Raw genomic sequence first — 26,326 nt, forward strand, 5'->3', positions numbered from 1 at the left:
CACGGTTTGCCCCACGGCCGGCCACTCCTCGGAAAGGGGCCGGTTTTCCTCTGCAGAACAGAGCCCCCCGGGGAGGCTAGAGGAGGGAAGCCCCCCCCTCCATCCCGGAGCCAGGGCCCCTCATTCAGGGGCTCCACCCCTCCCTCCCCGCGCCCTCCCCGCACAGGTGAGTGAGGCGCAGCTCCCCAGGCCATAGCGCGGCGTCCGCGCTGCCCCTCCCTGGCCGCCCTGCAGTCCTAAGCAGTCCGGTCGGGGCGCTGGGGGCGGTCGGCCCGGCCGCGGAGGGAGCCAGCGGTGGGGCTGGGGTCCCAACCCCTCCCGGCCCGCGGGGGAGCCCGCCCGGAGGCGCGTCCACACCTCCGCCCGGAGGGAGTCAGCTTTGCGCTGAGGAGGCGCGTCCAGGCCTTCTATCCGGGTGGTCCCGGCGCCGAGCCCCGCACACAGTAGGTCCTTAAAAGGCGCCTTCTGATTGGTTGCCGGATTCTGCGTGTGCAGGACAAGAGGGACGGTGAGCGCCGGCGCCAGGCAGGAGACTTGGCAAGCGCAGAGAGCCGCGCGGATTCAAAAAGGATCGAGTCCCCCCCCCCCCAGCTCCCCGCGGCCGCCTCCCGCTCCGCTGCCTCCCGAAGCAGTGTCCCAACACGCACAGCAGCGCAGAGGGAGTCGTGCTGAGGGAGCAAGAGGGAACCTGTCGGGAGCGGAGCGCAAAGCTGGCAACAATGCGCTCATTCTCCGCCGCCGCCGCCCCGCCCGCTCCCCGCGAGGGCCCGACCCGGAGCCGCCGGGGCGCCCTCCCCGCCTGGAGGCAGCCGAGCCTGGGGCAGAGGGAGCCTCCGGGCCCGAGAGCCAGATGCCTTTGGGGGGTTCGGCCCCAAATGAACTCCCCGGAGGGCGGCTTGAGGTGGGGCCCTCGGGGAGCCCCGATACCTCCAGAGCCAGGCTTCTTGGGGAAAAGAGAGGCAGGGTCGGACCGGCAAGAGGTAGAGTCAACCAGAGCAGAACGCTCCCAGAATGCATCCCGGCCGACACCAGAGCTCAGTCTGCCCCTAACAGAGCCCCGGGAGCCGGGAGATGTGGCCCCAGGACACTGCACATTAACCCCAGAGCCCCGCAGCGCCAGCCACGTTAAAGATGGCCCAGAAAGCCCCCTCCATCTGTGACCGTAGCCAAGCCACTTCATTGCTGCCTGCCTTGGTTTCCTCTTCTGTAAAATGATAATTCAGGTGGTGGAGAGTATGCAATGAAATTTTATTTGTAAAGCATTGAAGCGGCACCCAGCAGCCGCACTCAGTAAGTGCCTAATCAATGCTTCTTCCCTTCCTTTCTCATCTCTGGGAGTCAGCCTAGTGTACAATGTTGAACTCAGTAAAGACTTGGCAAATAAAAGAAGCCAAGAGAGGCCATTCGTCTCCAATCGGGCCCAGAGTTTACAGCCAAACAGGAATAAAACTGAAAATGCCTTAGAGCTGGGACCCATCCTCCAGATCTTTCTGAGCCTGAGCTGAGAGACCCAGGAGAATGAGGAACAGGATGGAGAGCAGGGACAGAGGACAGCTGGGGGCCCCAGGAAGGACAGGAGAAGACAAGGCTTTTTAAAATCAAGTTGTGTGTGTGTGTGTGTGTGAGTGAGTGTGTCAGAGTGTGTGTGAGTGTGTCAGAGTGTGTGTGTGAGTGTGTGTGTGTGTGTGTGTGTGTGTGTGTGTGTTCTAAAGAGATCTTTTCCTTTTTGCTCAGTAGGCATTGGTGAGCCTTAGCATGTGTGTAGTGATGTATGTATGGGGGATGAAGTCACAGAGAGACCCAGAGACAGAGACAAAGACAGACAGACAGAAAAACCCAGAGAGACAGAAAGACCCAGAGACAGCCAGAGACCCAGAGACAAAGACAGACAGACCTACATTTGTCAGACACAAAAGGCCCCAGCTTGGAAATGCCGGTGATTGCCCCCCCCCCACGGTATCTGATTGAATCTTGAGAGCCCAGAGGGGGGGGTTCCACTTAAAAGCCTGTGGAGAATTCGATCCCAGCTCAGAGGCCGAGTTTCCGTGGCTAATTGGTAATTAGAGCCCCGCTCCGGGGTTGGCAGCGCTTGATCTCGGGAGCCAGGGCTGCTCCCCTGGCCCATGGGTCCCGGGAGGGCCCCCAGCCTCAGCCCTCGCACTCGCCCAAAGGCACAACGGGCCGTCCTCCCCGGGAAACCTGGCTCCATAGTGCTCCTTTGGGAAGAGCGACTCCATTTCAGTCCTGGGGCCGAGGCATTCCGGCTGCCCGCACTTTTGTTTAAAAACGTGGTGTCGGGTTTTCCTGCCGCCAGCCGGGACACAAGCTCTGATGCCCAAAGGCCCTCCTCGAGTCCAGCCTCCTCCTGTCACAGAGGGAGAAACTGAGGCAGCCCTCAATCCTCCTGAGTCTAGACCACTGTTCTTTCCACTGGAGCCCAGGGGCAATCTCCCCAAAAGAAGAAATGGGAGGGACCCCCCTTAAAAACCCAGAGGAAGTGCCCCGGCTCCAGGGACAGACAGTCCAGGGCGGGAACATGGGAAGGACCTTTTACCCCCCTGGACTTTTGTCCAAGATTCAGCTGAGGGTGGTCACAGGGCTAGAAGGGCCAGCTTCCGGCTACATGTGACAGCACCCGCACCAGCTGAAACTAGGGTCCGTCTCTGTCCAGCCCCAGGACAACGGTCTTCCCCTCCTCCCTCTTCCCAGGGCCTCTCCTTTCTCTACCACCTGCCAGGGAGGCCAGGCTGAGCTTCAACCGCCAGCTATAATTCGCTCTGGAAGGGCAGGGTGTTACGCCCCTTCCCCCCCAGTTCCTGCTTCCCAGCAGCCCTCTAAAGGGAGCCTCCCCCACCTCATTCTCCCTTAATAAAGGGCGTCCTCAAAACACCCAGAATCCGGAGAATAAAGTGGAAATTAGCCCCAGAGGGGCCAGGTCACAGTAAGGGCAGTTCTGGGACTGCCATCTTTGAAGGAAAAGCCCCACTCTTGTGGGCTCTGGGCAAAGTGAAATGTTCGTGGATTATTACTTTGCAATTTTAGGTTTAAAAGAAAAGCCACGGCTCCTCCATTTCTCACTGCCTGATGTCTTTAGTCAGACTGCAAATGCAGGTGGCAGGCCATCCCAACACGGTGCCCAAAGATTATGGAGCTGCCCACGGGTTATAGAACTGTCCAGAGATTATAGAGCTGCCCACAGGTTATGGAGCTGCCCACGGATTATGGAGCTTCCTACAGATTATAGAGCTACCTGCAAGTTATGGAGCTGCCCTTCTCCATTAAATTAGAGCCTGAACATGGGACATAAAGAGAAAGATGACAGAGGGCAGCCTTGACTTTTTTGCATTTTGTCCAGCTCCTTTCCTGTCTTGTTCCTTTCAGATCACTGAAATTCCTTGACAGAAAAGTCATTTATCTTTAGGAATTTTTATTTTAATCGTGACCCCTTAGCCCCTTGACTCAAAAACAAAAAGACTCCTAGTGCTATAAATCAGCCTGTTTTCCATTCTTCTGCCTTCCTCCTCCCGGAGAGAGGACAAAAGATCCAGGGGCCGGCCTTCTGAAGCTCAGCAAGCCTCTGTCAATCACAACTGCTTTCAGCATAAAGGACCCTCTCTGCCTGAGGAACCATGGGCAAAGGAAAGCATTCTGGGAGAGCTGGCCTCTAGCCATGATGCTGTCTCTGGGTGTGTCTGTTCACCCCCAGAATAAGGGGGCTCTTTCCCCTCTCCAGGTTCCTAACCGGTCCCCTCCCTGCCAGGCATGGGGTCCATCACCCGTCCAACATGGAGGTTCCAAAGCCCATGGGGGCACCTGGCAGATACTGCTAACCCAGCTCCCAGAGGCTCCTCCAGCTGAGCCCAGGAGAATGGCAAAGCCAGCGAACTCCCTATCTGTTGGAGAACAAGCTTAGCCTGGAGGGAGTCAAACACGCGTTGGGCTCGGTTTCACTGCCCAGCTCTTGCCAACTTGGCTCCGACGCCCTGCTGCTCTTCTCCTGGGCCGGTCCTTGACTGCCGGCCTCTGTCCTCTCCCACCAAAGAGGAGCTGGGAGGAGAACGTATCGGGGCAAAGCAAGGGATACAGGAAAAACACTCCTTCAGTCTTGAAAAGGAAAAGTCTGGTGGGAACAAGGGTGCAGGATAATACGGTGCTCCTTCTGGGAGCAAAGGCCTGGAAATAAAATAGATTCGCACAGGAGCAATGGCTGAAAAAGCCAGGGGCCACAAGGGAGTCCCTGGGAAGGTGAAGGAGTGGGAGCCCCTGACCCCTATGGGGAGCAGGGAGACAATGGGGGGACTCGCGGGAGAGCCCAGATTCTCCCTGGAGCTGGCGTCCCTCCAACAGCCCAGCTGACCCACCCTGCGCGTTCTGGATGCTCCGGGGAGTCGCCACAAAGAGGCCTGCCTGACCCTGCGCCAGAGCTGCCCACAGGCCCTCTACCATTCACCTTTCTCCCCCCCTTCCCCGGACGGTCCTGGCTCCTGCACTCAGGGGGGAAGCTGGCCCTTCCAGTCCGGCCTCCCGGCCTCTACCCTCTGTGTGGGAGCCGTTAGCGCTTCAGAAACCTTCACATGAAGTGGTGCAGGGACATAAGCCGGCCCCCAAAGACGGGCTGAACGTTGACCACTGGGATCGGTCAAAGCAAGAGATCTGCCCAGGACCAGAGGTCGCCAGCAGGCCGGATGGGGAGAGTGGGGGCTGAAGGTCAGGCCCAGTGGGCATCCCATCAGTCCCTGTTCCAAAGGAACATGTCGCCCTTTGTCACAAAATGCGCCGCAGCCACGACTGGAGGAGGGCAGGCTTGGCTTTGCCCCTTAGAAATGCCTTCTCCAGCTATCAAGAAGACGCCTTCCTCAGAACTGTCATTGAAAAGGACGGTTCTGGGACGCACCTGGTTACGACGCCTGCACCCCCGAGGACCCACAGACCCACAGCCCACTTTCAAGCACCTTCCCCTGTGACTGGGGGGGGGTGGGCGCTGGGAGGGAAGAAGGTGCTGGCTCTTGCTGATGTGGAAGCCCCACCTCCCTCACTGACAGTCTGCCCGACAGAGTTCTCCTGTCACGGCTCCCGTCACTTTGTGTGGGTTCTTGGAAGGCTTTCCTGGAGAGGCCCGATAGCCCAGTGGTTCCCTGTTACATTCGTTTAGCACGCCTTGCTCCGCCATCGCCCAGCTGATGGGCAGCTCCTCAGTTTCCAGTTCCTTGCCACCACTGAAAGAGCCCCTTCTTTTCTTTCTTCTTTTTGCCCCTTATTTTCTCAGCGACCCCTGATGATCCTTCCAGCAGAGACTTGTCTCCCAGTCTTTCTGTGGGGATGGGACCCCTCCAGTGGAGCTTGCTGGGTTCGTAAACGGCTGCGGCCCCTCCTTGGAAAGCCTGGGTGAGGATCCTGCTCCCCTGCTGCCGATCTATGCGACTCCAGGAGCTCCCCACCCCTGCTCCCTGGGCCTCAGTTTCCTGCACTGTCAAATAATGGTCAGCAATGGACTTGTGATGGAGAGATGATCTGCCCTGCGAGAGAGGGCCGTGGGGACCGGATGTGGATCATAAGATCGTATTTTCACCTTTGGTGTCGTTTGCTCTTTCTCATTTTTTTCCTTTTGGATCTGGCTTTTCTTGTCAGACTGAAAATTGGGGCCGCACATGTTTAACCCGTATTGGATTACCTGCCATCTAGGGGAGGGGGTGGGGGAAGGGAGGGATAAAATTTGGAGCGCAAGGTTTTGCAAGGGTGGACGTGGGAAAGCTGTTTTGCACAGATTTTGAAAATAAAGGCTACTATAAAAAATAATAACAAATAGTGGCTAGCCTGGCTAGCCACAGAGGTCCCTTCCAGGTCCGAGTACCATGATGCCTCTGGCCAGATGGAGAATTATCCCGATTCCATTTGTCTATAAATAACTTGGGCATTTCGGCTCAGTGGTCTCCGAGACCCACAGAGAGCCCCCCAGCCTGCCCCAGGCCCTCGGGATCGTCTATGGGCTGGTCCCCAGCAGCAAGGGACGCCTTGGGTCGGAGCCAGGCTTCCTCAAGCCCGTGCTGGGTCGGTCGGCTTCCTTTGGTCTCTGCAAGCCTCCCTCCTCTCCCTTAGCTGCCTGCCAGCCCCTCTGTCTCTGCCAGTGCTCAGATTGCTGCCCATTGTCCAGAGGCCCTGGGGAAAGTGCCTGGAGAAGGGGCCAACAAACAGGCTTCTCTCCTCCGAGTTCTGAAGCAGGAGCCTCTGGGAAGCCATCAATGAGAGTCTGGAAACAGGGGTGCATTTAGTTTCTGGGGAAGAGGCTGGAGGCTGCCAGACTGGGCTCACAGGGGCCTGGAGCCCGCAGGAGCTGGGGCTCTGTCTGGGGCTCACGGGGACCTGGAGACCTCAGGAGCTGGGGCTCTGTCTGGGGCTCACAGGGACCTGAGCCTGCAGGAGCTGGGGCTGTCTGGGGCTCACAGGGACCTGAGCCTGCAGGAGCTGGGGCTCTGTCTGGGGCTCACAGGGGCCTGAGCCTGCAGGAGCTGGGGCTGTCTGGGGGTCACAGGACCTGGAGACCGCAGGAGCTGGGGCTCTGTCTGGGGCTCACAGGGGCCTGGAAATCACAGGAGCGGGGGCTCTGAGGGACCTCGAGTATCCTGCTCCAGGGTCCTGATTTGCAGCTAGGAAAAGGAGGTGAAGGAAGGGAAGGAAGTACAAATGGGGTCCCCGGAGTCCTGAGTTCTCCCAGACCATGTTCTGCAAACCCTTCTAAGGAGACTGTGTCCTGAGGTTCCTTCAATCTGAGGGAGTCCCCTCCCGGGGCAGGGGCTCCAGCGAGGAGGCAAGAGTCACCTCCCAGAATGGGCCTCCGCAGCCTGCCTGCCCCGGGTGGGGGAGGGCCCTCTGCAGCACCAGGTTTCCCCCAGCTGTGGGAGCCCCCAGTTGGCCATCCTGCTGCGGCTGGCCCGGCCCGGGCCGGGCCAGAAGGCAGCACCTCCCCAGCAGCCCAGAGACCCTGAAAGGAAAGGTGAATAAGGCTGGCTGCTGGATCTGAGCTAAACCAGTCCTGGGGGAGCGGGAGGTCTCCCATACCTGGAGAAGGTGGACCAGTCCCCCGCCTCATCCCCCACACCAGCCAGGACCCCTACCCCCTCCCAAGCACGCTCCAGATGTTCTGAAACACCTCGCTCTGGCCACGTTAATCCAACAAGCATTTATTAATCTCTTGAGAGTTACACAACCAAAGTCATCAATAGGCGTTTATTAAGCACCTACTGGTGCTAAGAGCCATAAGTGCTAACTAGACAAAGACAAATCCATCCTCCCAGTGCTGAAGGGGCCCGCATTTTAATGGGGAGACAGCAGGAAAATAACACCAGAGACCCCAAAGGGAAGCAGAGTGGAGGCCAGGCTGGAAGGGAGCCGAGGCTGGAAGGACACGGGGAGGAGGGCAAGCGCTTGGTGATGGGAGATGGAGGACTCTGTGAGAGGACAGGGCGTGAAGCTCAGCGATCAAGGAGGGCGTGAAGGGGAAGGAAGGGGAAGAGGCCTGGAGGGAGAGGCAGGAAGGCCCCACCCTGAGGAGGGGAAGACCGCTGGCATCTTAGCAGAGCCGCCATCCCGGACAAAGGGGCCCCGGCGGACGCTGCCGCCGAGGAATCCCCTCTTGGGACTGGCCAAGGACTTCGTTTTCAATCCACCCAAAAGAGGCAATGAAAGGGAGGTGGGGTCTCGCCAGGGTGGAGGCAAAAGCAGCCGATAATCGCCAGCCCCAGGGGCCGAGGGGCATTGGGCCCAGCCTCACGGCTGGCCGAGCTCTGCCCACTTGGTCCTCTCACAGCCCTGGGTTAGAGATCACTCCCAGTTCCATTTCAGGAACTGGGAAACCAAGGCTGAGGGAGATGATCTGCTCTGACCCGGATAAGTGTCTGGGGCAGAACTAGAACCCAGGTCTCAAGGCTAGAGCTGAAGCGCAGAGGGGACTGACAAAATCTACAACCAGCAACCAGGTCTAGAGGGAGGCAATGGCCTGGGCAGGTGGATTTGGTAAGTGTGCAGCCCATTTTAAAGAGGAGAAAACTGAGGCTCTCCAGGATGGTCCCCAACAGCCATTAAAGGAAGCCCGCCTCCTCCATCCCCAGCCCGGCTGCCCTGCTGGAAAAGGACAGAAGAACGGGATCCATACAGTGCCCCCCCCAAACTTCCTAGAAAGCTCTGGATTGAGCACGAATTTTCTCACTTGAAGACAAAGAAACAACTCACGGAAGCTGCGAGGGTGTCCCTGACGCCCAGGCCGCCAGTAGGTGGGGGTGGGGGTGGGGTCAGAGGCTAGCCCCACTCAGGCAAAGAGAAAGGGGGAGGCTCAGCGCTGAGCTTGGCCCGGCACCCCGCGTCTGGGCTCCCATCAAGCTGCCGGTCACAAGCAAGTGTCCCCAGCGGCGGGTCCAGGCCCAAGATGTGTCCCCGGCACCGAGAGAAAGCTCAGGTGTGAAAGATCAAAGGTGACCTGGAAGGAGATGAGTGCAGATTGCATCCGGGCACCCACACCTGGTGCCAGCCCAGCGCCAACATCAAAGCGGAGACGAGGGGGGGAGGGGCGGGTGCTCTCTCTAGGACGGGGGGAGGACAGACACCCGTGTGCTGTGGGCCGATCCGCCTGAACACGGAAGGAAAGCAGGCCCAGCGGCAGCCAGTGGCCCACCTCATCTCCGCCAGCCTGCCTTGGGGAGGTGGGCACGGGATTTGTAAGATGGAAGGGCCCCCGGGGAGGGGGCCCCTTGCATGGACGGGGCTCCCACAAGGCAAGGTCCCCAAATACTCCCACCAGGCAGGGAAAGTGACCCCCAGGGCAGAGCCAAGTTAGGTCAGCATCCAGGTGACAGTCCTAGGCTGCTCAGGGCTAGCTGTGTCCTCCCCTTCCCAGGGTCAGAGGGCGGAGGGGGACATCTTCAAGTTCACCCAGCACTTTGGGAGGGAGACGGCCCTGCAGGGGGCCAGGACACATGGCCAGATGCGCCTGGGAGGGCACCAGGCTGCTCAGGCCCAGGACCGGAAAGAACTCTGCCTGTGAGCTGGGGGCCCCTCTGGGCCGGCTCCACTGCCCACCCCCAGCCCCCTTTGGGCCCCTGCCCTGCCTGTCAGCCCCTTCCGTAAGCACCTTGGTTCACCTGGTATTCTAGGTCTCAGCTGACCCCCGTGAGCCCCAGTCAGTGATGTTCAACGGGCTGGCCAGAGGTCAAAGCGGGGTCCAGGGAATCACCTCCTAGCTGATCCTTTTCTGGGGGAGAAGGCGGGGGAAAGACGTGTGCATGTGGGTGGGTATGGCGTGTACCGTGTGTATCTAAGTACCCGTGGGTGTCTCATGTGCGCGCATTTGGATGTGGGTGGACAAGGGGCCACGTGTGTTTATGTACATGTATCCATGGCTGTCTTGTATGTGCACAGACACGGACACAGATGTGGGGAAAGGAAGGAAGGAGGAAGGGAGGGAGGGAGGGAGGGAGGGAGGGAGGAAGAAAGGGATGGAGGGAGGGAGGGAGGGAGGGAGGAAGAAAGGGATGGAGGAAGGAAGGAAGGAAGGAAGGAAGGAAGGAAGGAAGGAAGGAAGGAAGGAAGGAAGGAAGGAAGGAAGGAAGGAAGGAAGGAAGGAAGGAAGGAAGGAAGGAAGGAAAGGGAGGGAGGGAGGGAAAAAGAAAGAAAAAAGAAGGAAGGAAGAGAAGGATGGAAGGAAAGAAGGAAAAGGAGGGAAAGAAGGGAGGAGGGAAGGAAGGAGGGAAGGAAGGAAGGAAGGAAGGAAGGAAGGAAGGAAGGAGGGATCAAGAACTTTACAAATATTAACTCACTGAATCCTCCCACCAATCCTGAGAGGTGGGGATTATCATGATTCCCATTTCACAGATGAGAAAACTACCCCCTCCTCCCTAAAAGATTAAGGAAATGAGCCAGATGGAGCCCCAGCCAGAACAGGCTTTGCCCGTGCCCGGCACTGCCCGCCCCAGCAGCCTCATCGGCGGCCTCCGGAAGCCCAGGCGGCACAAGCTGGGGGTTCTCTGCAGCGCCAAAGCGGGTCCTGCCTGGGGAGGCCGGGAGCTTTCCGAGGCAGCGGGTCGGCCCCCTTGCTTAGCCGGGAGGCCCCAGTAGAGGCCGGCCTCCACGCCAGCTCTAATCCAGTTGCTAGGACACGAGCTCAGGGGAGAAATGCAAATCCTAGAGGATTAGTGTCTAGACCGCCGGAGCTCTCCCTCGGTTTTCCAGATATAATTGGGGGGAGGATCTGGTCTTCGGGAGGTGATTCTGGACGGATAAAGAAGAGCAGGAATCCGCAGCTGTGGGAGTTATCTGTGGGGGCCCTGGCGGGGAGAACAGGGAGAATCCTGCTGGGGAAACGTCCCAGAGTCCTCCTGGGAGCACCTGGGGAAGAGAGCTCAGGAGCAGAGCGTGCGCAAGGCAGAGGGGGGGAAGTGGGTGGGAGGGAGAGGGAGGGAGGGCGGGAAGGAGAAAGAGAGAAAGGGGACGGAGGGAGGAGGAGAGACAGACAGAAAGAGAAAAGAGACACACAGACAGAGAGAGAGATAGACAGAACAGAGACAGGGTCAGAGACAGAGACAAGGACGGAGGGGCGGAGAGGGGGCACAGAGAGCGCAGGAGGGAGGGAGGGAGGGAGGGAGGACAGGCGAGGCAGCCAAGGAGGGAGTTCCCCGGCAGCCAGGCCAGACAAAGGGGTCTTTCTTTGGTGAGGGACAATGTCAACTCTTCATTAGCCATGAAAGAAGGAAAAGAAGATGATTACCTCCAGGGGGATGGCCGCCTCCGCCCCTCCCCCTCCGGGTCCTCAGATTAACTCTCTAATGGCCACAGGCCAGACGGGGCCCCAGGCCCGGCCTCCGGGCACCTCCACTTCCAGATCCCTTCTGGCCTCCCAGCCTCCAGTTCGGGCTCACTCCTCTCCCCCCTCCCCCCCCCCCCAGGTGGCCCATTCCACGCAGGGCTCATCCATAGGAAGGTTTTCTCCGCTGCTCTGGCCCTGCTCTGAGCCCTCCTCAATCTTCCCTCTGCACCAGTTAATTCTCTCAAGAAGCATTTATTAAGCACCTCCTGTGTGCTGGACCCAGAATAAGCATCAGGGATGCAAAGGTGAAATGAGCTGAGGGAGGTGGGAGGGAGGGAGGGCCCCCCAGCTCCCTCAGTTTTCACTCCCCCTCCCCCCCCCAAGCCTGCCTTCTCTAAACCGGCTCCCAGGTCCCGTCCCTGTTGGGGCTGGAATCGGGCCGGAGCTGGAGTGGACAGCCTAGGGGGTTAGCGGGTTCCCCGAAGGCTCCTCTGCGCCCCGGCCGCTCCAGGCTGGCCGGGGATCCTCGGCCCTTCCTCCCCCATCCTGGAAAGGGGACGGTCAGAGAGCCTCGGGCCCTGCGCCATGGGCCTGAGGGCGCCTGCGATCTCGGCGTCCTCCGCCAGGGACTGGAGGCCGGCGGTCCTCCGGGGTCAGACCGTGAGCCCACAGACATCTCCCGGGACGGCCAGAAATCCTCTCCGCGGCCGAGGGGCCTCGAGTGAGGAAGGCCCGAGTGCAAATCTGGGCTCAGACACCTGCTGGCTACCCTGGGCCGCTCACTTTCCTCTGCCTCAGTTTCCTCAGCTGTAAAACGGGGATCATACGAGCATCTACTTCCCAGGGTTCAAAGGCCAAACGCAATAATCGTTGTAAAGCGCAGAACTCAGCGCCCGCCGGCTCTCACGGCCCCCCTTCCCTTCCCTGGGGTGGGATCGGCTTCCCTGCCCCCTCCGTTCTGTACTGCTGGGGGGGACAGCGCCATCTCCCGGCCGGAGGGGTGGGAGCAGCAAGGGGCTCCAGGGCTGAAACCCGGACTGGAGAGGCTGGGACTGGAGGAGGCTGGGAGCATTCCTGGAGCCCAGCTGCCGAATCCCGCCGGGGGCCAGCCTCCCTCCCCCTCGCTTTGCCAAACACCGCCGCTTGTATTCCTCCGAATACCTGGGGAAACCTAAAACCTCCCAGCCGCAGCACTGGTGGGGAGGGGGAGGGGGCGGGGCTGCCACCCAGCCAGCCCCAGCACTGAAGCACCTGCTGCCCGGGACGGGGGGAGGGGGCTGGCAACAGCAACACAGCCCCCCCCCCCCAACTTTGCGCTCCGGAGATCTAACAGAACAAATCTGGCCCCGGCCCCAGCCCCGTCCTGTCCCTGTCCCGGCCCCGTCCTGTCCCTGTCCCGGCCCCGTCCTGTCCCGGCCCCGGCCCCGTCCTGTCCCTGTCCCTGCCCCGGCCCCGGCCCCGGCCCCAGCCCTGGCCTGTCCCGGCCCCGGCCCCGGCCCCGGCCCCAGCCCTGGCCTGTCCCGGCCCCGGCCCCGGCCCCGGTCCCGGCCCCGGCCCCGGCCCCGGCCCCAGCCCTGGCCTGTCCCGGCCCCGGCCTGTCCCGGCCCCGGCCCAGTCCCGGCCCTGCAGCCCCACGAGGGTGAAAGACCCGCCCCCCCAGCAAAGCCGGAAAGGCCCCTCCCTGCGCCTCGGTCTCCTACGGGGCCCTGGGCGCGCTGATGGCACCGGAGCAGCTCAGCCGCGGAGCGAGCTCGAAAGGAGCCGCTTCAAGCTCCCCGTGTCCCGGCAGGCCTCCTCGCCTTCCTTGTGCAGGGAGGGGGTGGCCGGGGCGGGCAGGACGCGGACGATGCGCCGGGGCTGGGAACTCCCCACCCGGGAAAGAGAGGGCAAAGGTCCTTCTCATAACCAGCCGGATTCCAGCTCCTCCAGAAGCAGGAAAATTCCCAGGGCCCAGATAGGAGAGGAGGCAGGGAGATCAGGGAGGAGGCCGGGGAATCTGGGGGAAAGGTGAAGGGGGGAGGGGAGGGAGCAGCTCGGCCGGCTGCTCCAGGGAGAAGCGGGGAGCCCTGGAGCCAGCCTCCCACCGGAAATGGTCAGGAGTCCCCCAGGGCCTGACGAGGGGGAGGGAGGGGGGGGGAAAGGAGGGACAGGGACAGGGAAAGATGGAGAGGGGGGAGAGAAAGAGACGGCCCAAAGTTCTAAGGGGGATGGCGCAGAGCAGCCGCACCAAAAGCGAGGGGAGGGTGTGCCTGTTCCTACAGCCCGCCCCCCCCTTCCCGCTTACCCACCGATCCCCCGGCCAGAGAAAGCCCCTCCATCTGCCCAGGGACCCGGCCTGGGTGTGGCTCATCCAAAACCGGATGCAAGAACTGGGGGGGAAGCCCCATCCCAGGGCGACTCCCCCAGCTCCCATCAGTCCCAGGAGAGCCCAAAGCTGCTGGTCTGTGGAGACCCTGCCCTCCAGGAGGGTCCGGGCTCTGGGGCAGATGCAGTGCTTCTCCCTACTACTCTAGAAGCTGGCCCTGAGGCCCTGTGACCCTGAGGCCCTAAGGCCCTGTGACCCTGAGGCCCTGTGACCCTGAGGCCCTGTGACCCGAGGCCCTGAGGCCCTGTGACCCTGAGGCCCTGTGATCCTGAGGCCTTGTGACCAGAGACCCTTTGACCCTGAGGCCCTGTGACCCTGAGGCCCTAAGGCCCTGTGACCCTGAGGCCCTGTGACCCTGAGGCCCTGTGACCCTGAGGCCCTGTGACCTTGAGGCCCTAAGGCCCTGTGACCCTGAGGCCCTGTGACCCGAGGCCCTAAGGCCCTGTGACCCTGGCCCTGTGACCCTGAGGCCCTGTGACCCTGAGGCCCTGTGACCCTGAGGCCCTGTGACCCAAGGCCCTGAGGCCCTGTGACCCTGAGGCCCTGTGACCCTGAGGTCCTGTGACCCGAGGCCCTGAGGCCCTGTGACCCGAGGCCCTGAGGCCCTGTGACCCGAGGCCCTGAGGCCCTGTGACCCTGAGGCCCTGTGACCCAAGGCCCTGAGGCCCTGTGACCTGAGGCCCTGAGGCCCTGTGACCCTGGCCCTGTGATCCTGAGGCCTTGTGACCAGAGACCCTTTGACCCTGAGGCCCTGTGACCCTGAGGCCCTGTGACCCTGAGGCCCTGTGACCCGAGGCCCTGAGACCCTGTGACCCTGAGGCCCTGTGACCCAAGGCCCTGAGGCCCTGTGACCCTGAGGCCCTGTGACCCTGGCCCTGTGACCCTGAGGCCCTGTGACCCAAGGCCCTGAGGCCCTGTGACCCTGAGGCCCTGTGACCCTGTGACCCTGGGGCCCTGTGACCCTGAGGCCCTGAGACCCTGTGACCCTGAGGCCCTGTGACCCAAGGCCCTGAGGCCCTGTGACCCTGAGGCCCTGTGACCCTGTGACCCTGAGGCCCTGTGACCCTGAGGCCCTGTGACCCTAAGGCCCTGTGACCTGAGGCCCTCAGGCCCTGTGATCCTGTGGCACTGACCAGATCCCCCCTCACCTCCCCCACTCCAAGTTCTCTCTGAGAATTCTGACTTTAAAAGCCTCCATCAATCAGTCCACCAGGATCATCCCCCTCTTGTGCTCTCTGGCCCAAGGGCCCGGCAGATGTCAGGCGAGCCCACTGCCTCCCCCCCTCACCAGGCCCCCACCACTGCCAGTATCCTCACTACGGCCAGCCCCCCCAGCACCCCCACTGCTGTCACCACCTTTGAGGAACCACAGGGATTATGGCTTTTGTGCAAAAATACCCAAACTTCAGCTGGGGGGGGAGGGGGGCTGGGGCCCACCCATCCCGGAGCCTCCCGGGCCCTCCATGGAGAGCCTAAGATAAGGCTGAAGGAAGCCATGGCGAGGCAGCAGGCCCGGTGGGGCTGCCAGGTCGGCGTGGGGGGCCGGAGGGCGCCCTCCATATTGCTACCCAGGGAACAGACGGTGAAGTGGCCCTGAGCGGCCATGATTCCTACAGCACTTTGCGTGTATTGTCTCATGGGAGGCTCCCACCATGTCTGACCCACTTTACAGTGGATTGGAGACAGAGGCCTGAGCAGGAAGACAGTTGTGGAGGCCCTGGGGAAGGGACAGATCGGAGGCTACAGGGCTGAACAAGGCTGGGAGCTGTGGAAAGAAGGGACCCGATGGACCTGGCATCCACTAGGAGAGAAGGGGGGCCAAGGGACCCACGATGCTCCTAAGTGAGCTGGGGCAGTGGGGAGGAGAGGCGGGCTCAGGGCGGCGGAGGAAGGGAAGGGGCGCGTTGGGGAGCTCTGGACGCTGGGGGACGAGCTCCGTGGGCCCCCTGGGCAGCCGGGGGAAGGCCGGAGGCCTCGGGAAGGACGCAGACAAGAAGCAACCTGGGCGGGCAGGTGTGGGCGGAGGGCCGGAGGACACCAGGATCCCAACCAGAGGCCTGGAAGTCTTCCTGCCGGTCAGAGCGAACAATGGCCACATTCATCCAGCCGGGGCTCCTGAGCTCACCGAGCTAACCACCTTCCTCCTCCTCCCTCCCTCCCTCCCTCCTTTCCTTCCTTCCTCCTTCTCTCCCTTCCTTTCTTCTTTCTTCCCCTCCTCCCTCCCTTCCTCTCATCTTTCCTTCCTTCCGCCCCTTTTCTTTCTTCCTTCCTGAGTTAATAGGGGGTTAAGTAACTTGCGGCAGCTCCGCAGTGAGTCGGCGCCCAGGACCTAAGGCCAGATTTGGACCCGGGCAGGGCCTCCTTCCTCTTGGGCCACTGGGCCACGCAGCGACCCCTGGAACCCTTCTCGGACGGGGAAGTGAATTGGTCCCACCCCATCATGTCTTTCACTGAAAAGGCCTGGAGACGTTTGAGGGGGGCTCCCGACTGGTTCTTGGAACTCGGGGGGCTACGCAGAACGTTCTAAGCTAAGGAACCCTGCCGGCAGAGAGTCACCCCGGTGCTACCGTAGCTCACCCAGAAAGCGACCGCCCTGAAAGCCCACTGGCCCGCGGCCGAGCCATGGCCCCCGATCCCAGGACCGCGGAACGGCGACGGGGGAGCCTGGAAGATGGAAGCGGGCGTCTTGGAGCAATGTCAAAGAGCAAGCACACTCTGAGGACTTGATGACTTGGAAGCCAAGGAAGAATAGGCGGAATGCCTCCGAACTGGTGGAGCGCAACCTCCGGCCAGTCCCCTCTGGGGGGCTGGTGCCGGTCCCCCCCTCAGCAAGGCCGGGATTCCCTTTAAGGCGGGGTGCATTTGGCCAAAGGATAAAGCTCCAGACAAAGGAAACCTCAGCCTCCTACGGGCCAGGGCAGAAGGGAGGCTCAGCCAGAAGGGAGGCTCAGCCAGAAGAGAGGCTCAGCCAGAAGGGAGGCTCAGCTGGGGGAGCATGCGGCGGGAAGCAGTCCCGTGACGGGGCAGCTCTGCAATCCCAAGGGAGCCCCCGGAGCCAGCCTGTTTCTTGCCCCGCCTCAATAACCCACCCCCCACCCCCCCACCCCCCCGGGGCTGGAGATTTACGACTTCTTAAATTTTACATAATCACAAATACTTTCCAAAGCGCTGCTCCCAGAGGTATTTTAGCATGAAAGGTTTGCAGCTGGAGTCAAGCCTGGGGGTCTTGGAGCACAGAATGCTGGATGTTAACAGTCCTCAGCCGGGGACATGGAGGTGGGGGCCACCCCGACCTCCCCAGACCCATTAGAACAGGAGCTGAGTCCCTCAAAGGCATTAGCAAGTGCCTGCGATGACACTGACCTCCTCCATGCTAGAACAAGGCCGCGCGGCCGGCTCCTCGGTCCGCAGGGCTACTGACCCCGGAAGGCTTCCTGTGGTCTCAGAGATGCCGAGGCTCAGGCGACTTTTCTCAGGCCTGGAGGTGCTGGACGATTGGCTGAGCTGCCATCAAGCGGCTGGAGAGCGGGGTGAGCCACTGCTCACTGGGGAGCAAGAATATCTGCCTGGGGCATGATGGGAAAGGCTGAGTCTGGCTCCAGTGGGGCCACGGCATCCTCACTTCCCATCACCGCTCGAGGGCCAGGTTTTTCCTGGCCCACCACGTTAGGCTCCCCGGGCCCCGACAGAATGACCGGGTGCGGCAGCTGGGAGTCCGGGTCCGACTCCTCGGGCCCCTCTCCCACACCTTCCTTCCTGTGAGCGGAAAGGGGAAGCAGCAGGAGGCAGCTTGGGAGCCCTCGGTGCTGGTCCCAATGAGGGGGGGCCCGAGGGCAGAGGCCCCGATGGAGCAGAAGCTCTGCGGGGAAGGGAGTGTTTATTTTTGGCTTTCACACCCCAGCACGGCCCCTGGCACCCGGTGGGTGCCCGGCAGCCAAACCATTGCTCACTGCTCGAGGATGTCACTCGATGCTCCGGCATCTGACAGCTTGGGGGAGGGGAGGAGAGGGAGAGGGGGACCCAGTGCAGGATTCCGGGAGAGCGCCCTGATTCCTTCCCAGCTCTCAAGCCTGCACCTGCAGGCAAAGCTCCGCGCCCGCCAGGCCCGGCTCAGCTGCAGAGCCCAGGGGCTGCTTTCCCAGGGTTATCTGGAAGGAGTATGGGGGGAGAGGTTGGGGGGCTGCCACAGCTCAGGCGCCAACAGAAAAACCTCCCCCTCCTGCCAAGAGCCACCACTGCGTGCTTCCACAGGCAACATCCCGTCTCCCGGGGACCCAGCAGAGCGCGCCCTCCCTGGGGCTCGGCACGTGCGGACCGGGCTTTGCCACGGGAACCAGGACTGCTTCCGGGCCGATGCTCTCCGGGAGCCGGGGCCCTGGAGCAGCACAAGGGGAGGGGGCCAATCCAGCTTGCCTGGGGCCCCAGGAGCTTCCAGAAACAGGAGTTCTGGGCTGTCCCTGGCCCACAGTGGGCCCTTAATGGCCGACTGACAGTGGCTGGAAATCGGCCCCCTAAGCCGCCTCTCCTGGACAGCATCACTGCCACCTCCAAGGGACCGGAGCGCCCAGCCACCCTACGGCCGGCCCGTCAGCAACCCTGGCGGTCTGTCGCTCTCCAAGGGCAGCCCCCCAGAGGGCTTAGGTCTGCTCCTTGTCAAGGTGGCCAGAGTCCAGCCCTCCACGGGCCTCCCGTGAGGCCCCCTGACCTCTGCAGCGTGGGGGAGAGACCTCCCGGCTGCTCTCAAGAGAGGAAGGAGGGGAGAGTAAAAGGGAAGAAGGGGCAAAGTGGCCATTCCACCCGGCCCACCCAGCCTCTCAGGCCGGCCCCGTGGGGGGGGGAATCTCGGGGGGGGGGGGCTTGCTTTCAGGATCTTGGGATCCAACACCCAGCTCAGCCCCCAGGGGCACCTCCTCCCTCGGCCTTCCCAGGTGCTGACAGCGAGAGGAGCCGGCCTGCAAGGACATGCTCAGAGGCCTGGGCAGGCCTTCTTTCCCGGGGGATGAGAAGGAATGTGGCCCCTTCCCCCACTGTCTGATTATTAGCCAGGCTCAAATCAAGGGGGGTTAGAGAGACAGAGACAGAGAGAGACAAAGAGAGACAGAGACAGAGGCGGGAGGGTGGGAGACAGAGAGATAGAGAGACAGAGACAGAGACAGGAGAGAGATAGAGAGATAGAGAGAGAGACAGAGAGAGAGAGAGAGAGACAGAGAGACAGAGAGAGAGAGACAGAGAGAGAGACAGGAGAGAGATAGAGAGATAGAGAGAGAGACAGAGAGAGAGAGAGAGAGAGAGAGAGAGAGAGAGAGAGAGAGAGAGAGAGAGAGAGAGACAGAGAGAGAGAGAGAGAGAGAGAGAGACAGAGAGAGAGAGACAGAGAGAGACAGAGAGAGAGACAGAGACAAAGACAGAGACAGAGAGAGAGAGAGAGAGAGAGAGAGAGAGAGAGAGAGAGAGAGAGAGAGAGAGAGACAGAGACAGAGACAGAGAGAGAGAGAGAGAGACATGTCACTGGGCCTCCTCTGTTACTGGGCCTCTTCCAGGCCAGCTCAGGGCCCAAAGGGAGTTCACGCAGCCTTCTGGTCAGCCCAGTGAGCCCAGCAGAGGTATTAAGCTTGTCTCACACAAAGATGGAAAGGGATGAGGCCCCGGGGAAATGGATTTTGTGGCTCTCCAATAGGAAAAACCGACTCCCAGGCTTAACATCCCTCATACCCAGGTCATAGGATTTCATCAAGAGAGAAGCATGTTCCCTGAGTCCGTAGGGTCAGTAAATTTTGTAATCAGTGAAGAGTCAGTAAACACTAAGCATCTACTGTGTGCTGGAGTACTGTGGATACTGGGGATACAAAGAAAGACAAAAGACGATCCCCGTCCTCAAGGAGCTCCTGCTCTAACGGGAGAAACACCCAGCAAAAGGCTGTGGACCAACAAGCCCTGGCCAAGATAAATCAGAGCAGCCCCCCAGAGGAGGCCCGAGCCGACAGAGCGGAGGGGCGGGCTTCCTGGGGAAGCCGGGACTGGAATATTCCAGGACGATGGACACTCAGAGGCCAAAGCTGTGAGCCCAGGCCTTGGAATCCCCGACTGGAAGGGCCTAAGCAGCCTCCGGGGTGGGGAGACCTCCGGCAAGAGGCACCTGAAGTAGTCTGGGGGAAGTTTTGGGGGAGGGGGCAGAGAGCTGGCAGCCGGGGCCGTTCCTCGCCCGAAGCCGGCAGGTTTGGCAAGGGCAGCTGGGATGCATTTTTCCCAGGACACTCAGCAGCATTCATCTCAAGGGAGCAGCTGGAAAACCCTCCCAGAAGCTCAGAGCCGAGGAACCCTCCTTCCTTATACAGCCTGATCTCCAGCTGCACAAGGATCTCTCTAAATGCAATACCCCGAGGATTAGTCAGCACTCCGCCAGCAGCCTCCGGGGATCCAGTTCTCCTTGGCTGAGCTCCCCCACATCAGACCCGAGCCCTTCTCTGGGACTTCCAGCCACGGCTCCCCCCCCGCGTCAGACCCGAGCCCTTCTCTGGGACTTCCAGCCACGGCTCCCCCCACATCAGACCCGAGCCCTTCTCTGGGACTTCCAGCCACGGCTCCCCCCCGCGTCAGACCCGAGCCCTTCTCTGGGACTTCCAGCCACGGCTCCCCCCCGTGTCAGACCCGAGCCCTTCTCTGGGACTTCCAGCCACGGCTCCCCCCGCGTCAGACCCGAGCCCTTCTCTGGGACTTCTGGGGCCCAGCAGAACAGCAGAACCCTCCCTCAGACACCTGAATCCCACTCAGACACCCCCTGTCCCTGCCCAGCCTTCCAGCTAAGCCACCCCAGGTCCTTGGACAGGTCCCCGCTGTGGCTGACCTCCTCCAGACACTCCTGGTACGATCCATCCATCCACGGCCGGGCCTCTGCCTCCCAGAATGGGACCCACTGAACAAACGCACTGACCAACTGGGACAAAGTCTGGGCTCTAGGCCTGGGAAAGGCACCCCCCCCATCCCCACACATTTAGAGCCTTCCAAGAAAGTCTCCTCTGGAGGCAGGGCAGAGGCTGCCCTACACTGGGAGAGAGGCTTCCTCACAGGGCGTCGCCGGGACCAAGAACATTACGGGGACCAGGAACATTACGGGGACCAGGGACATCACGGGCCCAGCGGGCAATGATGGAGGGAGCTCAGGGGGCGCTTCCCCCACCAAGTTATATATTGGAGTTGCAGTGCACACGTCCTCGGGGCTGTGGCCAAGGTCAGAACCCAGGGTCTACACTTTCAGCAAAATGGGACTTCTAGGGTTCTGCACAAAGCACTGAAAAAGAAATCAAGTATTTCAAGCAGACAGAGAAATCTGGGCCCAGAAAAACACGTTTTGCTGAAATTCAAAACTATTTTAACAGGCAGGGCTCAAGGATGTGCCACATTTGAAGAGTTTGGGCCAGGCTTTGTGGCTCTGGCTGAACATGATCCCCCACTGGCCCCCACTGGCCCCCCATTCATCGCTTGCTAGCCCAACAAGCTCTGTGGAGCCCATCCCCCCATCACCCTCCATTCATCACTCTTGTAGCCCGGCAAACTCTGGAGCCCATCCCCCATTAACTCCCCGTTGACCCCCCAATGACCATTCAGCGATCTTTATGGGGCCAGACCCCTATCCCCCATCCCAAGAGATCACACACCATAATCTGCCATTTGTTTTAAGTGGGAAGGGCATCCCCAGCCTAGAGCTAGAACCCAGAATTCAGGTTCTAGAACCTAGAACCCCTCCATGGTGCGCCCAGCAGGGCTGGAGGCATCAGAACTGGCCTCCCCATTTCTCATTCTGGGGTCCTTTGCCTTCTACCCCCTTATGTGCTTTACATTGAACTCAGCTAACCCATGTGGCCTGGCTGAGACTCGCTTCCTCACCGGTGAAATAACAGTTTTCCCAGCGGGTCCCTCAGAGACCCAGAGTCCTCCCCCTCCCGACTCTCTCCCCACCCCCACATCCTGCTGTGGAGTCTCCTCAGTGCCCCCCTTTCCCCGGGCCTCCCGTGACGTCCCCTCCCCAGAGCTCTCAGACGCGAGCTTTAGCAGAGTCCTCCACCCTCGGCCTGTGCCGCACGGCGCTCTGCTTTGGGGCCATCAGCTCTTCCTCCTGCCTTGGCAGCCCACCAGGGCCCGGGCCTGGAGCACCACGGGCACGGGGCTGGCACAAGCTTCTCAGAATCCCTATCGGAAGTTGGCATGTTGGTAGTGTGGAGGGATGAAGCGTTGGGCCTGGAAATACGGGCCTGGGGGGGGCAGGGTTAGGGCTGCTTCTGCCCCTCCCTAACGGTGTGACCCCAGGAATGACAATGAGGCTCCCAGGTGAGACCCTCGGGCTTCCCCATCAGACAGAACATCAGACTCCTGGAACCTCCTAAGATACACAAGGCGCTTCTCACAGAATTCTGGGAAACAAGGGGAGGGGGGGAGATGGGGCAGGGTGGGGGGGAGCGTGGGACAAAGTCCCAGGCCCGAGTGGTTTTTGGAGGGTAGGAGTCATCCTTTAAGGCTACGATGCCCCACAAGAGGCGAGGGCGGGAACCAAATCTGGACCGCCGCTGTCTTCCCAAGAGGGCAGATGGAGAGCAGGTGCCGAGGCCGGGCCTTCCTCACCCAGCCGGCCAGACCCTGCCGGGAAAGGGACCCACTCTTTTCCAGTCCCGTGTCTGCTTACGCCGCTGCCTCAGTGGTGGTGGTGGGGAAGGCTTAGTAAGGAGGGAGGAGAAGCCGCCCGCTGCGCCCCTCCTGAACCCGCTGTCCCCGAGGTGGGCCGCCGAACCCAGGCTTCCACCTCCATCGGGGCTCTTTGCTGGGTTGGCTTTGGCGCGCGCACAGAACTGGCCCATTGCCACCCTCAACCTGCCCCACTTGCTTCCAACAAGCTGAAACCCATGGAAACGGCTCGGGGGGCATCTGCTCATCTCTGCCCCCCACTCCTGCCCCTGGCCAGGGCTCCCCTTTCTGGAGAGGCTCCCGCTCTCACACGCAGCTCCACACCGTCAGGGAGAACGCTCATCTGAATGGCCAGGCTTTGCTGCTTCCTGCCCACACTGGCCTGGCAGCCCTCTCCGGGCCGGCAGGGCTGGGCATCTCTGCCACACGCAGCCCCAGCCTGGAGGGGAGGGGGGGAGGGGACAGAGGTTCCTCGCAGGTTTCCCCGACACGAATCTGCGTTAAGGAGATCGGTCCTTGACTTGCATCGACTCTGCCCTTGGCACCTGGCCACCAAACTCTCCAGTGTGTGAATGCCCGGGGCCAGCTGGGCCATCGCAGCTCCCGGGAGCTCCGGCACGGCCCCTTTATGCTGCCGAGGCTTTGAGGAGGCCGGGATGCTCTTGAACTTGGCAGCCGAGCCCCGGCCAGCGGGCAAATCGGCGTTCCTTCGGGCTGCGAGCTTCCCACTTCCTCCGGCCCCAGTGCCCATCCCTCACACTCACTCACACGCCTGCACATACACACAGGAGCTCACGCACACACATGTACACGAGCTCCTGACACTGAACACAGACGGGGGACTTTCCTGGAATTCTATGGCCCCGGCTCTGCCCCCCTGGCCTCAGGCCCCAAAGACCACTGGGTAATGGAGGCAGGAAGGAGGCTCTTCTCCCGCCCCGACCCAAGGACCGGGGTCTCCATTTCCCTCTGACAGAGGGGTAAAGCTCCTGCAGCTTTGGCCGGGCCTGAGTTCGGAGGGAGAGAGAAGCTGGGCCTGAGGCCCCCACGGCCTCCTCTGAACGAGCGGACTCCCGAGGCAGCGCCGGCGCCGGGCGAGTTTTGTATGTGGGATGGGGTAGAGGAGGGCCCGCAGCCTTGCAGGCAGCTCCAGGGAACAGCTTCCCTGGCCCAGGAGGAAGCAGCAGGGCCCCCAGAAGCTTCTTGTACCATGAGGTGACCTGGGTTGGGGGGTGGAGGCCGAGCCCGAACTGGGGGGCAGAGGCCAAACCCCTGCCAGCCTTCCCAGATAGGTACTCCCACAGAGCGCAGCTCACTGAGCGGCAGGGAATCCCTGGAGCTGGGGCAGCCGGAGAACACCATCCTGCGTCTGGCGGCGCCAGCAGCTGTGAAGGGCTCATGGCAAAGGCTAGGAAGCCTAAGGTAGTGGCGGGGCCCTTCCCGGGTGGCAGCTGCCCCAGCCCCAGCTGCTGGTGCATACAGCTGGCTCCTGGGCCATGGACCCCCCCCCCCCCAGCACTTCCTCACGGGAGCAAATGGAAAGCAGGGGTGTCAGGGACAAGGGAGGCTGGAGGGGACAAGGGAGGCCGGCGGGGACAAGGGAGGCCGGCGGGGACAAGGGAGGCCGGCGGGGACAAGGGAGGCTGGAGGGGACAAGGGAGGCCAGCGGGCTGAAGAGCCCCAGCCCCTGCCCCTAGCCGCTGACCACCAGGGAGGGAAGGCATTGTCCAGCGGCCATTGTCCCACTAAATGCCTGTTTCTGGTCCTCGTCCTCCTCCCGGTTGCTCGGCTCCCGGCCCTGAGGGGCCAGTAAAGTGCCGCCACAAAGGCCGCAGCCTCCCACCCGTGCTCCCGTTGTCCTTAATATCTTGGGCTGCATTCCTGCCTTCCCCAGTCATCAGCCAGGGGAGGGGGAGGTGCTGGGCCCGGCCCTACCAGACCTGGGAGGGAAGGGCTCCTGGGGGAGGGGGAAGGAGGGGAAGGGGGGGCTGTGCACCAGAGGAGAGAAATGCAGAGTCCTCCCGTGGAGACAGGGGACCCCTCCCCCCAGAAGAAAAGTTTGAGAGCCCGTTGAAGTTGAGCGGGCCGGGCTCCCAGGAAGCCCCCCTAGCTCCAGTAGCCACTAAAACCCAGGAGCAAAAGTGAGGGAAGAACGGAGGAGGGGAGGGGAAGTAGAGGCAGGCCGTGGAAGGAGCTGGTCCGGGGACAAGGGGACGGGGAGACGGAGGGGGAGACGGAGGGGGAGACGGAGGGGGGGCTGCCCTCCGGCCCTCTACTCCATTGCAAAGACGAAGGTGTGTCCCTTCTTTGAAGAGGGAGGGGAGGAGGGGGGCAAGCCGGAGCGGGCGGGGAGCCGCCTCAGCCCGCCTCGCCTTCCCTCGGCTCGGCGCTCCGTGCCTTCTCAGCTCTGCAGCCATGCCGGGCAGTGCCCGCTCCTCCGCCTCCCTCCAGCCCGGGCTGCCCCGGCGCTTGGGCTGCGCCCGTCCGAGCGCCCGCCTCCGCCGCTGCTGGGCCAGCCGGGGGCCCTCAGCGCCGCCTCCTCGCAGCCAAGTCGGGCGCAAGTGGGCGCAGAGCAGGAGCTGGAGGCTGAGAGCAGGGCCGACCGGGCGGGCGGGCGGGGGCGGCCCGAGGCAGCACAGGAGTCGGGGAGGGGGGGTACCAGCGCGGACTCCGAGTCCGAGTGCCGGGGCGGGGGTCACAAGCACGAGTGCCGAGCCGGGGAGCTGGGGGGGGTACCAGCGCGGACTCCGAGTCCGAGTGCCGGGGCGGGGGTCACAAGCACGAGTGCCGAGCCGGGGAGCTGGGGGGGGGGGGTACCAGCGCGGACTCCGAGTCCGAGTGCCGGGGCGGGGGTCACAAGCACGAGTGCCGAGCCGGGGAGCTGGGGGGGGGGGTACCAGCGCGGACTCCGAGTCCGAGTGCCGAGGCGGGGGTCACAAGCACGAGTGCCGAGCCGGGGAGCTGGGGGGGGGTACCAGAGCGGACTCCGAGTCCGAGTGCCGGGGCGGGGGTCACAAGCACGAGTGCCGAACCGGGGAGCTGGGGGGGGGGGGTCGCAATCAGGGGTGCGGCGAGTGGCTGCGGGCTCCGAGCGGGCACTCGGACGCCCCCCCCGTCCCGCGCGCGCGTCCTTACCTGGCTCCGCGGCGGCCAAGGAGGCGGCGAGCAGCGCCAAGACTGGCAGGAGGGGCATCCTGGGCAGCGGCGGCGGCGGGGCCGGCTCCGGCTCCCGCTCCGCTGGGAGAGCACCTGCGGGACGGAGGAGATGGTGAGCGGGGCCGAGCAGGCGGAGGGACCCGGTCTCCCTCCCCCCAGCCCGAGGCGTCCCCGACGGGCTCGCGGGCTCCCTACCTGCGGGGCTGCGCGGAGGCGGCCGAGCCGGGACGCGCGGGGAAGAGACGCGCGGGGCCAGCAGCAGCCCGGGCTGAGAGAGCCGGCAGAGAGGGAGCCGGAGCCAGAGCCCGCGAGGGAGGGAGGGAGGGGCCAAGGGTCCGGGGCGGGGCCTACGGCTTCCAGCCCCGCCCCCGGGCCTCCCGCCCCGCCTCCTCGGCACCTCAGGCCGGGGCGAGGGGTCGGGGGATGGGGTTCGGGGGCCGAAGAGGCTGCTCCCCCGGGTCCTAGCGCTCCACTTCCCACCTGCCGTCAGGGGCCGGGACTGCGAGGGGAAGCGGGAAGGGGAGAAAGGAGAGCGAAGGCACTGGGACTCTCCCCGACCCGGCCCCTCCACCTGCGCGCCCCCACCGCCTCGCCCGACGGCCCTGGCGCGGCCCACGTGGGGGACGAACTCCTTTTGAGGGAAACTGAGGAGTGGCTGGGGAGAGGGCACGGAGGGGGCCCCCTCACCTGGCTTCGGCCCCTCCCAGACCCGCCGACCCCGGACTACCGGGGCCGGAGGAATGACAAGCCCCGCCCCCTCCTTCGTGGACAGCTCCCCGCCCCGGCTGGGCCGGGCAGGACAGCGGGGGACCAGCCCCGCGGGCATCCGGAGACAAGCCTGGGAAGGGGTTCTCCTTTGTCCCTGCTTTTTAACCGGAGGAACTGGGAGCTGGGGGCAGCACTCGGGCCTCTGGGGGTTAAGGGGGGCGGGGGAGGGAGGGGGTCCGGTCCAGGAGGGAAGAAGGCACTGTCCCGGTTCTCCGAGATTCGAAATCTGGCGCTGCCCCGGGACCCTGCCCTGGGCGCCCGCCCCCTCCCAGCCAGCGAGCAGGGCCCGCGAGCCACCTGAGCCCTGGCTTCCCAGGGGCCCCCTCCCCTCTCCTCCCGGCCCGGCCCCTGGGAAACAGCCTCCCCTCCCCTCCCCCTCCATACTCGAATCCGGCCGCCCCAAAAGGCGAACCGGGGCTTCCTCCCACAATCCCTTCTCTCTCCGAGGAGCTGGAAGGGCCCGGGAGGCCCCGACCCCTCCTTTCACCGATAAGCGAACCAAAGCCAGGAGGGAGCTGGGATCCCGGTGGCGGACCCAGGGAGGGGGGAGAGGGGGAGGGGGAGGGGGA

General features: G+C 62.8%; 1 protein-coding gene across 2 annotated transcripts in view; it reads right to left on the minus strand.

The window, feature by feature from the left end:
- The window catches only part of COL18A1 (collagen type XVIII alpha 1 chain), an 89,686-nt gene extending 63,856 nt beyond the window's left edge, over positions 1 to 25,830 (minus strand). For both annotated transcript variants that reach the window (XM_074264522.1, XM_074264521.1), the window contains exons 1-2: positions 25,185 to 25,830; positions 24,969 to 25,082 (exon numbers count right to left, since the gene is read on the minus strand). In XM_074264522.1, the coding sequence (XP_074120623.1) occupies positions 24,969 to 25,082; positions 25,185 to 25,815 (745 nt within the window). In that variant the 5' untranslated portion in view covers positions 25,816 to 25,830. The remainder of the gene's footprint in view (positions 1 to 24,968; positions 25,083 to 25,184) is intronic.
- Positions 25,831 to 26,326: the final 496 nt, after the last annotated feature.

Source organism: Sminthopsis crassicaudata, chromosome 4 (genome assembly GCF_048593235.1).
Source record: "Sminthopsis crassicaudata isolate SCR6 chromosome 4, ASM4859323v1, whole genome shotgun sequence".
Taxonomy (NCBI): Eukaryota; Metazoa; Chordata; class Mammalia; order Dasyuromorphia; family Dasyuridae; genus Sminthopsis; species Sminthopsis crassicaudata.